The following is a 14,152-nucleotide window of genomic DNA, read 5'->3' as shown; positions in this document are numbered from 1 at the left end:
GTGATGTGGGCTCCTCTCGAAAGAGGTCACAAGTGGCCACAATAAGAAATCGGGAGTGTCACTTCATCATCTGGATTTCTGGCTTCTCTTTGTTTTTTTGTTTTTGTTTTTGTTTTTCCTGCTTTATTTCCCAAACCCCCCCAGTACATAGTTGTATATCTTAGTTGCAGGTCCTTCTAGTTGTGGGATGTGGGACGCCGCCTCAACGTGGCCTGACGAGCAGTGCCATGTCCACACCCAGGATCCGAACCCTGGGCCACCGCAGTGGAGCACGCGAACTTAACCACTCAGCCACAGAGCCGGCCCCTCTGGCTTCTCTTTGAAAGCCAGGCGCTCTGGCCCCGCAGGGCCCATGGTGGAGCTGAGGAGCAGCCACTCGCGGGAGAGGGCCAGGAGCTGCCCGGTCCCCCAGACACCGCCCCTGCCTGCCTGGCCCCTGCTGACGTCCCCTGCTGGGCCCTGGGAGCTCCAAACTAGGTTTTAGCTCCACAGTTTTGACAATTCTTTAGCAGTAGGAGTCCTTAGAATACAACCTTAAACCTCAGCCCAATATAAAAATAGACCAAAGTGGAACAGCTTTGGTGGGATGGGGACAAGTGGCTGGGGTCCCCGCACCCATGCTCCCAGCAGGGGTCTCTGAGACCTGTCCACAGAGAGCAGATTGAAGGTCACTTATGTAAAAGCCCAAAACCTTTATGAAGATTCAATCTCCACCAAGAGAACATCCCGCTTTCACATTCCCCAGGACAGAGAGCTCACTACCCCTGGAGCAGCCTAGCCATCCCTGGTACCTGCCCTTTTTATGACACCTCTCCTTCTCTTGGGGACCACGACTCACATGGTCCCTCTGGGCTAGGGACAGGAATGGAGCCCCTTGAGGCTGTGCTTGCCCAGGCTCAGCTGCCCCTCCTTTGGCCATTCCTCCCAGCCAGCAGCCCCCCAGGCCCGAGGCCCTGTACCTTCAGCTCGTTCAGATAGCGCCTTGTGTGCACCACCAGCAGGTCCTCGTCCGAGGCCTCCCGTGCCTCCACCAGCATGCTGTCTGACAGAAGATTCTCTTCTGAAACCACAAAGCGGGGACTCTGGTTCCTGTCGACCTCAGGGCAGGCCTGCCCCAGACCCCCACGCGCTGCAGACTCGGCCTGTGTCGGGACTGCCCCAGGAGAAGGTGGGCACTGCCGACCTGTGGGCATTGAGAACGGGCCGCCTCCCAGGCCAGTGTGGACAACAGCCAGATGCTCAGGCCAGGGACATGGGACACTGTGCACGCAGCCATCCTGGTGTTTCCCAAGCCACGAGGTAGCTCGGCTGTGACTGGACAACTTGCAGAGGCAGGTGACACGCAGGTCAACAATGTGCCTCTCAAGGTGAGAAAGGCTCTTCTTGATTCTCCCACCACCTTCTGATGATACATGGCCGCTCGGGGCACTGTGGCCTCCCTTTCCCACCTGGCTGACCCTTGCTGGGCTCCCATTTTAACCCAGAAAAAGCAGCAGTCAGTCTCATGTCTGCAGGCAACAGTGAGCAGCCGCCACCGAATTGCACTGTTTGCACTGCATTTATTTTTTCCATGACCTTCTATTTATGGCAAGTGAAACTGGCTTTTCCCATTTAGATGACATAATGTTTCATTTTGAAACAAGTTTATTTAAGTCTTTTAAAACAAGGCTAAGTCAATAAAAAATATGAAGTAAATAATGGAACAGGTGGCACAAGGAGCTGGCAAGGTCCCAAGAGTGGTTTGCAAATGACTGACGTCTGGGAAACACGGCATTGTTTCATCACCCCTCACGTACACCAGACAGGAGTTGCTCCATTTTGCAAAAGAAGAAACTGAGGCCGAGAGCAGGCAGAGCTCTAGGGCAGAGTGAGAACAGGGCCAGGTGCTCCGGGTTCTGGGGAAATCTGAGCGGTGATGTCAGAACCTAAGGGGCCTGTTTTAACACCTCAGCCTCAGAACAAACCTCAGTAGACACCAGCCAGCTCCACACATTTCCTACACATAGCTCCACATACAGCGAGGACTCTCCTTCCTCCACCCCAGAACATTCCATGGCTCCCCACTGCCTTCAGGCAAAGGGCCAGCTCCTTTCTTGGTGGCACCTTCACCACGTGGCCCCTGCCTCCTTTCCACCCACACCTCAGAGGAGGGAGGGGACCCAGGAGGGCTGTCAGCTGAGAGATGAGGGAGACAAGGAGCCCTTGTTCCTGGAGCGCTACAGGAGCCTCAGGAGGGGCAATGGGGGGAGTGGCTCAGGCTGGGTCTGCTGGAAACAGAGCAGGAAGGAACACAGTCAGGAAGGGAGAGAACCGTGAGGGAGGAGCGGGCGGCTCGACTCCCCCGCTAGGGTCTCGCCCCTGGGGCTCTTTCCTATGGCCTATCTTCCTTCAACACGCACGCTGGTCACAACTGCACACAGAGACCAGTAACAACTGCCATAAACAGAAGGTAGCCAAAAATCAAAACCAAATACAACAGAAACGGTGTCATTAATCTCTAATTTGACTCGATTTTCTGCAAGGTGCCGAGCCTGAGGCTTGTTGTTAAAAAGGGAGGTGGGCTTCGGTGACAAAGACGGCCAGCCCCAAAGTGAAACTTACTCCACGGTATAATCAGAAGGCCGTGTGATCTGAAGATATTCATCGCTTCATCTTATGCCGGGTAACACTTCAGGTAACATTTCCTACCTCCCTCACTTAAACAGTCCCTGATACAGAGAATGAGAAGAATCTTCTCGCACTAGCCTACTGTGACACCTGAATCTCCCACCTAAGCCGGACCGCTGGATTACAAACCACAGCGGAAACAGTGCGCTCCCCAGAGCATCAACGTGCTCAGTGGAATGAGCCATGAAGGGTAGGACCCTGGAGCTCTCAGTTTCAGATCCGATTCTGCCACTTAGCAGCTGTGTGACTTCGGGCAGGTTTCTTAGCCTTTCTGGGCCCCAATTTCCTCCACTTGTAACCAATGGACTTGGAGCAAAGGTTCTCTACCTCCTGGACTCTCTGGGCTTGTGGGGCACGAACACTGGATTCCTGCAAACTTCAGCTTCCCTGTGTCCATCATCAATCAGCTCCCTTTCTACTGGGCCTCCAGGGCAGAGACAGCACTTAGGCCCACAGCAACAGGAGTCAGTGAAGGTTTGAGACAGGGACACGTCATGATTAGAAGTCTACTGGAAAGATTCTTTTGACAGCAGGGGTGGAAGGCAGTCTGAGGGCTGAGACTGGAGGTGGGAGAGGCTGAAGCTCGTCTTAGGGAAAGACAGCAGGGAGGGCGTGGGAGGGGCAGATGGGTTGGAGGAAGGAGATGGAGCATCCCAGGTGGGGCCTTCCATACCTTTTAGGAAGCTGATCACTTTGCCCCATTTTCCCGCGTCAAAGGGGTGCAGTTTCTCCAGGCCCATGAAGGTTATGTTGTAGCGCGGTGAGTACACAATGGGCCAGCGTGTCTCCGGCACATGCTGGTACAGTTGGGTTGAGTGTGGCCTTCCACATGCATAGGGACAGACACACAGATGGGGCAGGCTCAGTGTGGAAAGCAGCTTCCCCTCCCCGCCAGCCAACTTTGATTCACCAAACAGCCCTGACCCAGTACCACTAGCTCCCTCAGCTGCAGAAAGAGGGCCACTCAGCAACAGCGTGAACGACAAAAGCAGCTCCTTACTGAGCACTGGCTCTTGCCCTGCACCCTCCACCCCAGCCCTCACAGCAGCCCCGGGAGGCAGGCACCAGCACATCCCACCGGGGGCCTGGAGAGGGGCCCAGGTGTGCCCAAGGTCACACAGCGGCTCTGTGGAGCAGCCAACGTGCACCCAGGTGTGTCTGGCTGCAAGGCCTCCGCGCCTCACCTCCACATTACGACAACTACACCCAACAGCTGTGTGGCCGTAGGCCTGTTTCCTCAACTGCAAGACGTGTGGCGGTTGCCAGGATTGAGATCACGCATCTAAACAGCAGAGCACAGAAAGTGCCCTACCCGTGAGAGCTGGGGGTGACAGTCCCAGAAAAAGCAGGTCGGGGCTCACGCAGGCTGTGGCCCAACCCCGAGCCAGGGATGGGGGTCACTTCGGGCCCCGCTGCGCAGCTGACACCCCCCCATCAAACCTCCGCAGCCGCCTCACAGGGACCAGAAACGGCTCCAGCTGCTGCCTATGCGGGGGCCTCAGCACAGCTGGTGGGGCCCGAGGTAGGGCAGACGGCAGCCCCGCGCATGTCGCCGGCCCCCGCCCGGGTCGGGTCTCCGCGGCTGGCGCCGGACCCCCGGCCGCAGAGAGGTGGCGCGGAGCTGGCCGGACGCGCGGGGCCGGACTGGGTGCACCCGGCCCGAGCGCCCCCTCTCCCGCCATACCTGGACATGCACCTGGCTGGCCCGCCCGGCCGCCCGCGCACTCGCGCTCCCGCCCACGAGGACCCCTGGGAACCCCGGGGGCTTGGCTCGGCGCCCCCACCCCGCCGCACTCACATCCCGGGGCCTGGCCCTCCCTGCGCTGGCCACCGCTCCGCGACCAAGCGGGGCGGGGCGCGGCCCCGCCCAGGACACGCCCCCGGCCGCGGCCGCCTCCGCTCGGGGCGGAGCTCCGGCGGGCTCGCTCCACCCCGCCCGCCCACGCGCCTGCGTCACAGAGGGATGGAGTCTTGCGCCGAGCTCGCCCGTCAGCAGGAAGCCACGCCCCCAACGCCCATCAAGCGCCAAGTCCCGCCTTCCGCAGGCAAATGCCCAGTGGCATCCTGCCTGGCTCGGGAGGCCACGCCCCTCGGGGAGGGCCGCGGGAGGGCCCGCCGCGGCGCGTCACAGAGGCTCCGAACGTGCGGCGTCGCCGCGCCGCCGCGCTGCTGCGCTCGCCCGGCGGGAGCCGGGACTCCTGGCTTCCCGGCACGCCCTGCGCGGGTCTCTGCGCGACCTTGGGCGGGCGTCCGCGCCCTGCGCCTGTGTTTCCGCGAGTGAAGTGGGGATGGGGGCGGCGGCTCTGGCCCTGCAGTCTGCGACCTAACGGCGCCCACGGCCACCCACGCGCCCTCGAACCTTTGGCGGCTCTGACGCGAGACAGGCACACGAGTCATTTGGGTTCTCCGAGCCTCGGTCCCCTGCTCCGTGGAGCCGGGCTGGCGGCCAGTCCCCGGGGTACAGCCGGGCAGCTATGCGCGCGCTGCCCCGGCCCCAGCCCGTCCGCCCGCCCCGCGGGGACCAGGACAAACCCCGGCTGGCCCGGGAGGAGGCCCCAACAATGGAGCCCAGAGGACGGGACAATGGGCCTCTCTGCGGCCCAGCTGTGCCCCCAACCAGACAGAAGCAGCTGGCCCGGGGGCTGCCAGGAGCCGCGCGCTGGGGTCCCTGGTGGCTCCCGGCCCTGGTGACAGGGTGTGCACCGTGAAGGGCAGGGCGCGGGCTTTGCACGGCCCTGTGTGCCCTCTCTTGATTGTGTGAGGGCACGCTAACCCTCTGAGGGGACGCTGTCATCACCCCAGTTTTACCACGAGGTCACTGCGGTTCGGGTCGGCCACGTGGCTTTGGGCAAGCTGCTTCAGCCCTCTGGTCCTTCCTTTCTGCATCTGCCACCTACCTCCAAGTCGAGAGAACCAAAAGAGATGGTAATGCTGGTGATTATTTAAGGAGCACCCAGCGTGTGCGATTCCATTCTAAAAGCTTTATGCTCATTTGATGCTTATAACAGCCCCAGATTGTGAACTATGCTTGTCCCCATTTTACAGATGAAGAAACGGAGGCACCAAATGGTCAAATAACCTGCCCAAAGGTCAGAGATGTGGACAGATGTAGACTATAGCCAGAGAAGGTAGAAAGGAACAGTTAATGACAACAAGCGAGGACAAGTGTGTGGCGGCCCTGTGTGGTTGTGAGATCCCGACTTCCCTGCAGGGAGCTCGCGCTGTGGTTTGGGAACCCACGTGGATGAGCCTCTTGTTGGGAGAATGAGGGTCTCGGGCAGACTGGATCAGTGAGCTGAGGCCACAGAGAGTGGGACTGCTCTTGTGAGAAGGTTTCAAGTCACGTCCCGTGTGGCTAAGGAGGGAGGTGGTCTGCTGCCCGCTGGGTCACCTGTGGGAGAAATGGACTCTGCTATTCTGGCTGTGTTGGGGGCCTCTCTGTTACAGCATCCTAGGTGTCCCCTCGCTAAGGTGCTGCGCGGGACACAGCAGAGAACCAGCAGGCAAGGTCTGAAAGCCCTGGTCATGCTCATGGTGTAGTGGGAGAGACAACCTTAAACTGGGAGACAGTCACAGCTACAGAATGTGACTACTGCTGTGAAAGGCGCCAGCTGTGATGGTGGGAGAGAATGGTGGGGCCCCTGATTTAGGCGGTGGCCAGAAAGGCCCCTTGGAAGAGACAGCTGTCTTTCCCTTTTTAACCATCTATACGTTATTTTAAAATATCGTAATAAAACATTTCCCCCCTTTCATGCAATCTTGGAATATATTTTAGGTTAAAATGTATAAGAAACCCCCATGACATGACATTTGTTTTGAAAACTACAGACATACAAATGACAACATTAACTGCAGAAATGCAGCAAAGAGGAATACGAATTGGCACAGATCCAACATTTCAGTATTGGTAAGTAGTAATTGAAATCAACACATCTGGGGCCGGCCCAGTGGCGCAGTGGTTCAGTGCGTACGTTCCACTTCGCCGGCCTGGGGTTTACCCGTTCGGATCCCAGATGTGGACATGGTACCGCTAGTCAGGCCATGCTGTGGCAGGCGTCCCACATATAAAGTAGAGGAAGGTGGGCATGGATGTTAGCTCAGGGCCAGTCTTCCTCAGCAAAAGGAGAAGGATTGACAGTAGTTAGCTCAGGGCTAATCTTCCTAAAAAAAAAAAAAAAATGACACATCGTATTACAGTATCAACACCATGCCCTCAAGTTCAAGTAAGCACCTCTACTTCCATCCCAGAACCCTGCCAACTTGGACATAACACAACAGTAACATGAGTTGGCATTCATTAAACCTTTAATGAGTGCCAAGCACTGCTCAATATGTAAAATGTGTTTTTTTGTTTGTTTTATTGATGAAGAGACGATTTTTAAACAAGCAGAGGAAACAGCAAGTGCCAAGGCCCAGAGATCAGAGGAGCAGGAAAAGGTGGTGGACACCGTGTGCCCATCAGGGCCTGGCAGGACAGTGGGTACACACTCAACTGTGCTTATTGAAAAGAGTTTAATGGAGGGCTATTACCCCAGGTATGGGGGTTGGGGGTGCAGCTCCTGGGCTGGCAACAGTGGAAACCCTTCACCCCAACCCTGAAGGGAGGAGGGGCGGGGTGGTTTCCTGGAACCAGCGGGAGCTGCAGCTGTGGGCCACCGGTCCTGAGAAGAGATGTGGCTGGAGAGAGACAGGCCACTGCCAACTGGGAGTGGGTGGGGAAAACACCCCAACTTTCTCTCTTCCCACCCTCCGAGGGAGGAGGGTGCCTCCCATTGGTGCCTCCCGTTGGCTGAACCCAACAACAGCCAAAGGTGAGGAAGCCCAGGTGCTGGTGTCCATGGAGGTCAGCTTCGGTGGGGTGACACAGAGTGGGTGAAAACTGTGGCGAGTGGATCTGGGGGGTGGGGGTGAGCAGAGAATAACCACTGTTGTTCCAGGTGACCCTGCGGTCTGTCCAGCCCTCTCTGAGCCAACTGTGTAACAGGAATGACTTGGGCTTGAGAACTGACCCTGTCCCAATCCTGCCTGCAGACGTCTCGTTGACCTGGAGCATTCACATGTCTGTTGCCGTGGAAACCTGACACTCGGGCTTGGCCACCTGCACCTGCCATCCATCCATCCCCCAAATCAAGGAGCTGGTCCAACCCGTGACCTGGTGATGCCCAAAGGACGAGAAATCACTGCATCTGTTAGAGCCCCTGGGACCATTTTTAGAGCCTCTGGCCTCAGCCTCAGCCAGACGAGGTTGGCAGGGCTTCTCAAGACCGGCAGGGCTGTTGGGACACCCGAGGCAGCATGAAATCGTCACTCCCATCTCCGGCCCCAGCAGCGATTCGCTCTGCCGCCGGGACTGGCCCTGAGCGAATTCTGTGGCCACGGGAACTCATCAGCCCACGGCCGCCTGGCCTCCCTCACGCGGGTTCTGCGTCAGCAGCACACACAGAGGGAGACAAACACCCCACAGCCACAGGCACACACCCACTGCCTCACACCCAGATACACACACAAATGCACAGGCAGGCACAGACACACACCCACAGTGCGTGCCACCATGCCTAGGCCACTTCTGGCCACCCCTGCGATTCTTCCAGTCTCGGTTTTGCTGACTGTCCCAGGACGAAGCGGGGACGGCCCACAAGACACTCCCGTGCATCCTGGAACCTCTCTGAACAGAGTGTCTTCATCACCGTTCCTCTTCCCCAGAAGGGAAAGTTCCTGGAAAACAAGGATTGAAGGAAGAGAGGGAGGAGGAGGAAAGGGAGGAGGGAGAGAGGCAGGCAGGCAGGGAGGGAGGCAGACACAGCCATGATAAACAGGCGACGCCATAGGATATAAATATGCTGGGGCAGACTTGATTCTGTTGGTTCTGATGTTTATTTATTGGGGGAGGGGGCTGTTTTTCAAAAAAAGAAGATGAAAACTATGAATACAAATGAGAGACAGAGCCTTGGAGGGGCCCTTGGAAGCGAGGGCCCTGGAGTGTAGCAGCACAGCTGCTCCTGTCACATGCGTGAAACACGGACGTGTAAGCTCACAAACTGTGGGAGCACGGGCGCAGGCGCCCCCGACTCCCAGACACACTCGCTCATGCACACACGCACCTGTGGCTCCAGGCCTCAGTTGCTGTCAGCGGCCTGTCTGGGCAGCAGCCTTCAGAGGCCACTGCAGCCCTCACGCAGAAGTCAGGCCCCAGCCCGGCCGCTTCCCCAACAACAGAGCATCCTCTGGGACCCAGCCGCGTAGGTGCTCTTTGCTGTTTCAGAGGAGCAGACCCCACTGCTGCCTCCTCGCCTGGGCCCCCAACCCCACACCTACCCACCTGATGTGAGCCGGCTTCACACAGATGCACAGGCAGGGGTGGGGGCGGGGGCAGGGGCTGGGGAGGAGGAGGCGGGAGCTGCTTCTGGGGAGAGGCTTGGCCCCCACTCTGAGCGCCAGCCTCTGGCCCTTAGAGCTGGCCCCGCCCCCTCAAGCCTCCCCCAGCCCTCCTACTGCCTTTTCCTGAGGATGGGAGACCCAGGGCCAGAGTGGCTGCTAAGTGGGTCCTTTGGGGAACAGCAGTATGTCACGCACACGCACACGCACACGCACACACACTGAGAACCACCACAGCTTTTTCTGGAATGCAGGAGATTTTCAAAGGTTTTCAATACAGTAAAGCATAAAGAAAATGAAAATGGCTTATAACGCTGCCGCACAGATAATCCCAGTGGCATTTTGAAAATAAAGTTAATGCACGCACACACTTAGGAAACTCAAACAGCTCCAAAAGATCAGAAAATGAAAAGGAAAACCTTCTTTCGTATCGCAGTCCCTTTCCTCGGAGATGATCGCTCTTGGCACTTCCTTCATGCATGCTTTGCTTCACTGGCGTTTTACTGATAAAAAGAGAATCACGCTCTGCCTGCTGTTTTGTACCTTACCAGCTTTTCACCTAAGACTCCTCTCTGCAGATCCTTCCACATCGGCGTGGCCTAGTCTCACTCCTCCTTCGTAATGGTGTGCTTTATTCCATCATGTGCATTTGTTTCCGGTTTCCTTGCTCCTGCACCGCCCCAACTGCTCCTTGGCGTACCTGGATGTACTGTCAGTAACTCCATAGGGTCAGTTAGAAACGGAAGCGCTGGGTCAAAGGGTTTGTGTCTTCTTTTTTTTGAGAAAGATTAGCTCTGGGCTAACTGCTGCCAATCCTCCTCTTTTTGCTGAGGAAGAATGGCCCTGAGCTAACATCCGTGCTTATCTTCCTCTACTTTATACGTGGGACGCCTGCCACAGCGTGGCGTGCCAAGCAGTGCATAGGTCCACACCGGGGATCCAAACTGCTGAACCCTGGGTCACCAAAGCGGGATGTGCGAACTTAACTGCTGTGCCACCAGGCCCCTGGTTTGTGCATTCTTAATTCTACTAGATTGCCAAAATGCTCTTCAAAAAGGTGAAATTAATTTATACTTTTATCAACAATAAATGAGTCTATCTCCCTACACATTAATTTTGCCAATCTGAAGGGTGAAAAATCATATCTCAGTGGGTTTTTTTAAGCTTTATTGAGATATAATTCACATGCTATACAATTCACCCATTTTAAATGTACAATTCATAGTTTTTAGTATATTTAGAGTCACGCAACCGTCAGCATAATCAATTTTGGAACATTTTCATCACCCCGAAAAGAAACCCTATACTCATTAACAGTCACTGCCCCATATCCTCTCTCCCCCCAGCCTCTAGCAACCGTTAATCCACTTTCTGCATCTATAGATTTGCCTATTCCGGACATTTCGTAAAAACGAAATCACATAATATGTGATCTTTTGTGTCTGACTGCTTTCACTCATGTTTTCAGTATTCACACGTTGAGCGTACGTCAGCGCTTCATCCCTCTTTATGCGTGAATGACAGTCCATTGTGTGGATAGACCACATTTTGTGTGTCCATTCATCAGGTGCTGGACATGGGGTTGTTCACTTTTTGGCTCTGGTGAATAACGCTGCTGTGAACATGCGTGTGCACGTTTCTCTGTGTACGTGTGACTTCGTTTCTCTTGGGTGTACACCTAGGACTCAGTGTTGTTTTAATAGGCATTTCTTTTCATTTTGAGTGAGGTTGAGCATCTTCATGAATTGCTGCTTCAAATCTGCTGCCTGATTTCCTGTTGGGTTCTTTGAATTGAGTTGAATTGTAGGACACCCAGCTGGTGTCCCAGAATTGCCTGGTGATGTGGGGAAAAAAACCCACACATTATAATAGGTGTCAGGATCATACTACTGATTTGAGCTCTTTGTTAATCAAGAAAACATAGCCCATTGTCTGGCACATGTGTTGTAAATATATTTTTCCAGTTTGTCATTTGTCTTTTTTTTTATTTGTCTTTTGACTTCTTTTATTTTGTGACATTCAGAAATCAATTATTTTGTTTTCAAAGTTGGTTTTTTTTTTGAGGAAGATTAGCCCTGAGCTAACATCTGCTGCCAATCCTCCTCTTTTTGCTGAGGAAGCCTGGCCCTGAGCTAACATCTGTGCCCATCTTCCTCTACTTTATATGTGGGACGCCTACCACAGCATGGCTTTTCCCAAGCGGTGCCATGTCCACACCCGGGATCTGAACGGGCGAACCCCTGGCTGCCGAGAAGCGGAATGTGCACAAATAACCACTGCACCACTGGGCCAGCCCCTTGTTTTCAAAGTTATTAACTTTTTCTCTTTAGGCTTATAACCGGCTTAGTAACGTCTTGCCCACTATAGTATAAGTTTATCCACAACTACTTCAAGAATCTTCACTCGTTTTCCTCCATCTTCTTTTTGTAACATTTAAAACTGACCCATATGGGGTTTATTCTGGTGAGACGAGTGAAGATCCAGGGTTCCTTCCAAACGGTCAAGGAATCATCTCAGCATCTCTAATGGAAGAACCCTTCCTGTGGGCACCGATTTGAAAAGCCCCTTCACCGTAAATCACGTGTTCCTCTGCCCTCGGACCTGCTCCAGGACTCGCCGCCTGTTGGTTCTCCATCCTGGCCGCACATCAGAATCATCTGGGACATTTAAGGAAACCCCAAACCCAGGTCCCACCCCGGTGGATCAGAATCTCTGGGGTGGAGGCCAAAGATCGCTTTGTTTTGTTCGTCTGTTTTCTAGAAGCACTTTAGGCAGCTCTAGTGTGAAGCCAGGGCCAAGAACACGCGCTCCACAGCACTCCGTTGACTGGTCTAGCTACTTCTTTTCTACCAAACTGTGTTTTAATAGAATTGGCCCTTGTCATTCCTCTTCTTTTTCAGAATTATCTTCACATATTTCCAGATGAACTTTATTATCGTTTCGTCAGTTCGGAAAAAAAGCCTGTTATTCCAGCTTAGGCCGCATTGATCTTATTTTCAGCCAACAAATCCTGATCGGGTGTCTACTCCGGGCCAGGCCCTGTTCTAGGCGGTGGGGATACAGGAGCGAACAGATTCATAAGAGTCCCTGCCTCCTGTTGGAAGGACAGACAATAAGATGTGAGTGGAGTCAAGGAAAGCTTCTCGGGGGAGGTGGCATGAGAGCTGAGCCTACACCATAACTCTGGTCCTACAAAGCAGATCTGGCAGTGGTCTACCCGTGCCCCTGTCCCCTCTCCTGTGCTGACAACACCCCAGCTTTGTTCAGGGCGGCAGTGTGGCTTGCCTAGGTGACACGGTTCTTTTCCCAGCCTCTACTGCCCTGCACACACTTCTAACCAAGGAGGCCGAAGCTGAAGCCTGCAGGACGCTAAGGAAAATGGCGCTCAAAGAGGGAGTTGCTGACCCAGCGCCAGCAGCTGCCCGCTCTAGTTGCATGGAAAAAATACACCCTGTGTTTAAGCACCAAGAAACCAGCTTTTTGTTCCTTCCGCCTGAAAAGCATGCCTAACTGATACAACCTACACCAGACACCTTGTGAAATAACCCATCCGTGTTCCTGACGTTTGCAAATTCAATAAACAAGGACTTCGGCGACATGGGAGGGTACGGGGTGCGTTCCAAAATTTAACACGATTTGGCCATCAGTGTCTCCATGTTTCTTTAAATTGTGGGTAAAAGATAACATAAAATTTACCATCTTAACCCTTTTGAAGTTTGCAGTTTAGTGATAAGAACATTCACAGTGTTGTGAAATAGATCTCTGGAAGTTTTCATCTTGCAAATCTGCAGCTCTGTCCCCGTCGAACACCTCCCCATCCTCCTCCCCACCCCCCGCCCTGGCAACCCCCATTCTACTTTCTGTTTCTGTGAGTTTGACTGCTCTCGTGAGCTCGTGTAAACTGAATCACACAGTATTTGTCCTTTTGTGACTGGCTTATTTCACTCAGCATAACGTCCTCAAGGTTCATCCATGTTGCAGCACAGGACAGGATTTCCTTCTTTTTTAGGCCGAATATTCCATTGTATGTATAGACCACATTTTCTTTATTCATTCCTCCACTGATGGACATTTGGCTTGCTTCTGCCTCTTGGCTATTGTGAATTCTGCTGCTGTGAACACGGGTGTGCAATATCTCTTTGAGACCCTCTTTCAATGCTTTTGGATCTATACCCAGACGTGAGATTGCTGGATCATACGGTAATTCTAGGTTTAATTTTTGGAGGACTTTCTATAGTGGCTGTGCGCATTTTACATCCCCAGCAATTGTGCACAGTGGTTCCAGTTTCTCACATCCTCACCATCACTTGTTATTTGCTGGGTTGTTTTGGTGGGTTTTTTTTTTTTATAGTGGCCATCCCAATGGGTGTGAGGTGATATTTCATTTGGTTTTTTTTTTTTTAAAGATTGGCACCTGAGCTAACATCTGTTGCCAATCTTCTTTTCTCCCCGCCCCCTTTTTCTCCCCAAAGCCCCCCAGTACACAGTTGTATGGTTTTTTTTAGTTGTGGGTCCTTCTAGTTGTGGCATGCAGGATGCCACCTCAGCATGGACTGATGAGTGGTGCCATGTCCGCGCCCAGGATCCGAACTGGTGAAACCCTGGGCCACTGAAGCAGAGGGTGCGAACTTAACCTCTCGGCCACGGGGCCGGCCCCTGTCATTTGGTTTTGATTTGCATTTCTCTAATGATTAATGATGCTGATGTTTTCATGTGCTTGTTGGCCGTTTGTGTACCTTCTTTGGAGAGATGTCAGTCAAGTCCTTTGCCCATTTTTTAATTGGGTTATTTTTCTTGCTGTTGTGGAGTTGGAGGAGTTCTTTATATATCCTGGATATGAGCTCCTTTTGAGATACATGATTTGAAACTATTTCTCCCATTCCATAGGTTGTCTTTTTACTCTGTTGATTGTGTCCTTTGATGCACAGAAAATTTTAAGTTTGATGTGGTCCAATTTATCTATTTTTGCATTTGTTACCTATGCTTCTGGTGTCATTTCCAAAAAAGCATTTCCAAATCCAATGTCATGAAGCTTTTCCCCTGTTTTGTTGTAGGCATTCTATAGTTTTGGGTCTCACATTTAGAGCTCACGTCCATGTGAGTGTGCGTT

The 14,152-nt window shown here is 53.6% G+C and overlaps 1 protein-coding gene and 2 long non-coding RNA genes across 26 annotated transcripts in view; 1 reads left to right on the top strand and 2 right to left on the bottom strand.

Annotated features, from left to right (window-relative positions):
• Positions 1-4,601, bottom strand: part of HDAC11 (histone deacetylase 11) — a 37,887-nt gene extending 33,286 nt beyond the window's left edge. For 3 of the 17 annotated variants that reach the window (XR_011527324.1, XR_011527323.1, XM_070576470.1), the window contains exons 1-3: positions 4,466-4,598; positions 3,341-3,489; positions 960-1,060 (exon numbers count right to left, since the gene is read on the bottom strand). Coding sequence is in view for 9 of the 17 variants with exons in the window: in XM_070576470.1 (XP_070432571.1) it covers positions 960-1,060; positions 3,341-3,489; positions 4,466-4,467 (252 nt within the window). In the remaining 8 variants the exon portion in view is untranslated. Of the gene's footprint in view, positions 1-959; positions 1,061-2,994; positions 3,111-3,340; positions 3,490-3,851; positions 4,112-4,351 lie in introns of those variants that run through there. The other 14 variants (XR_011527325.1, XM_070576471.1, XR_011527320.1 and 11 more) reach the window with 10 other exon arrangements.
• A 210-nt stretch (positions 4,602-4,811) lies between these two features.
• Positions 4,812-8,576, top strand: LOC103542471 (uncharacterized). Of its 8 annotated transcripts, none has more exons than XR_011527327.1 (7): positions 4,812-5,362; positions 5,482-5,592; positions 5,713-5,756; positions 6,115-6,175; positions 6,496-6,574; positions 7,037-7,143; positions 7,699-8,522. It is a non-coding gene; the product is annotated as an uncharacterized lncRNA (long non-coding RNA). The 8 variants fall into 8 exon arrangements; XR_011527330.1 differs by having other exon boundaries at positions 4,820-5,051; XR_011527332.1 differs by having other exon boundaries at positions 4,849-5,362; positions 7,037-7,147.
• Positions 6,418-9,576, bottom strand: LOC139076087 (uncharacterized). The gene is made up of 3 exons (XR_011527334.1): positions 9,462-9,576; positions 8,202-8,382; positions 6,418-6,828 (listed from the first exon to the last, which is right to left on the bottom strand). It is a non-coding gene; the product is annotated as an uncharacterized lncRNA (long non-coding RNA).
• Between the last annotated feature and the right edge of the window lie 4,576 nt (positions 9,577-14,152).

Source organism: Equus przewalskii, chromosome 15 (assembly GCF_037783145.1).
Source record: "Equus przewalskii isolate Varuska chromosome 15, EquPr2, whole genome shotgun sequence".
Lineage (NCBI taxonomy): Eukaryota > Metazoa > Chordata > Mammalia > Perissodactyla > Equidae > Equus > Equus przewalskii.
Note: the sequence above shows the minus strand (reverse complement) of the source record. Positions and strands in the feature narration are given on the sequence as shown.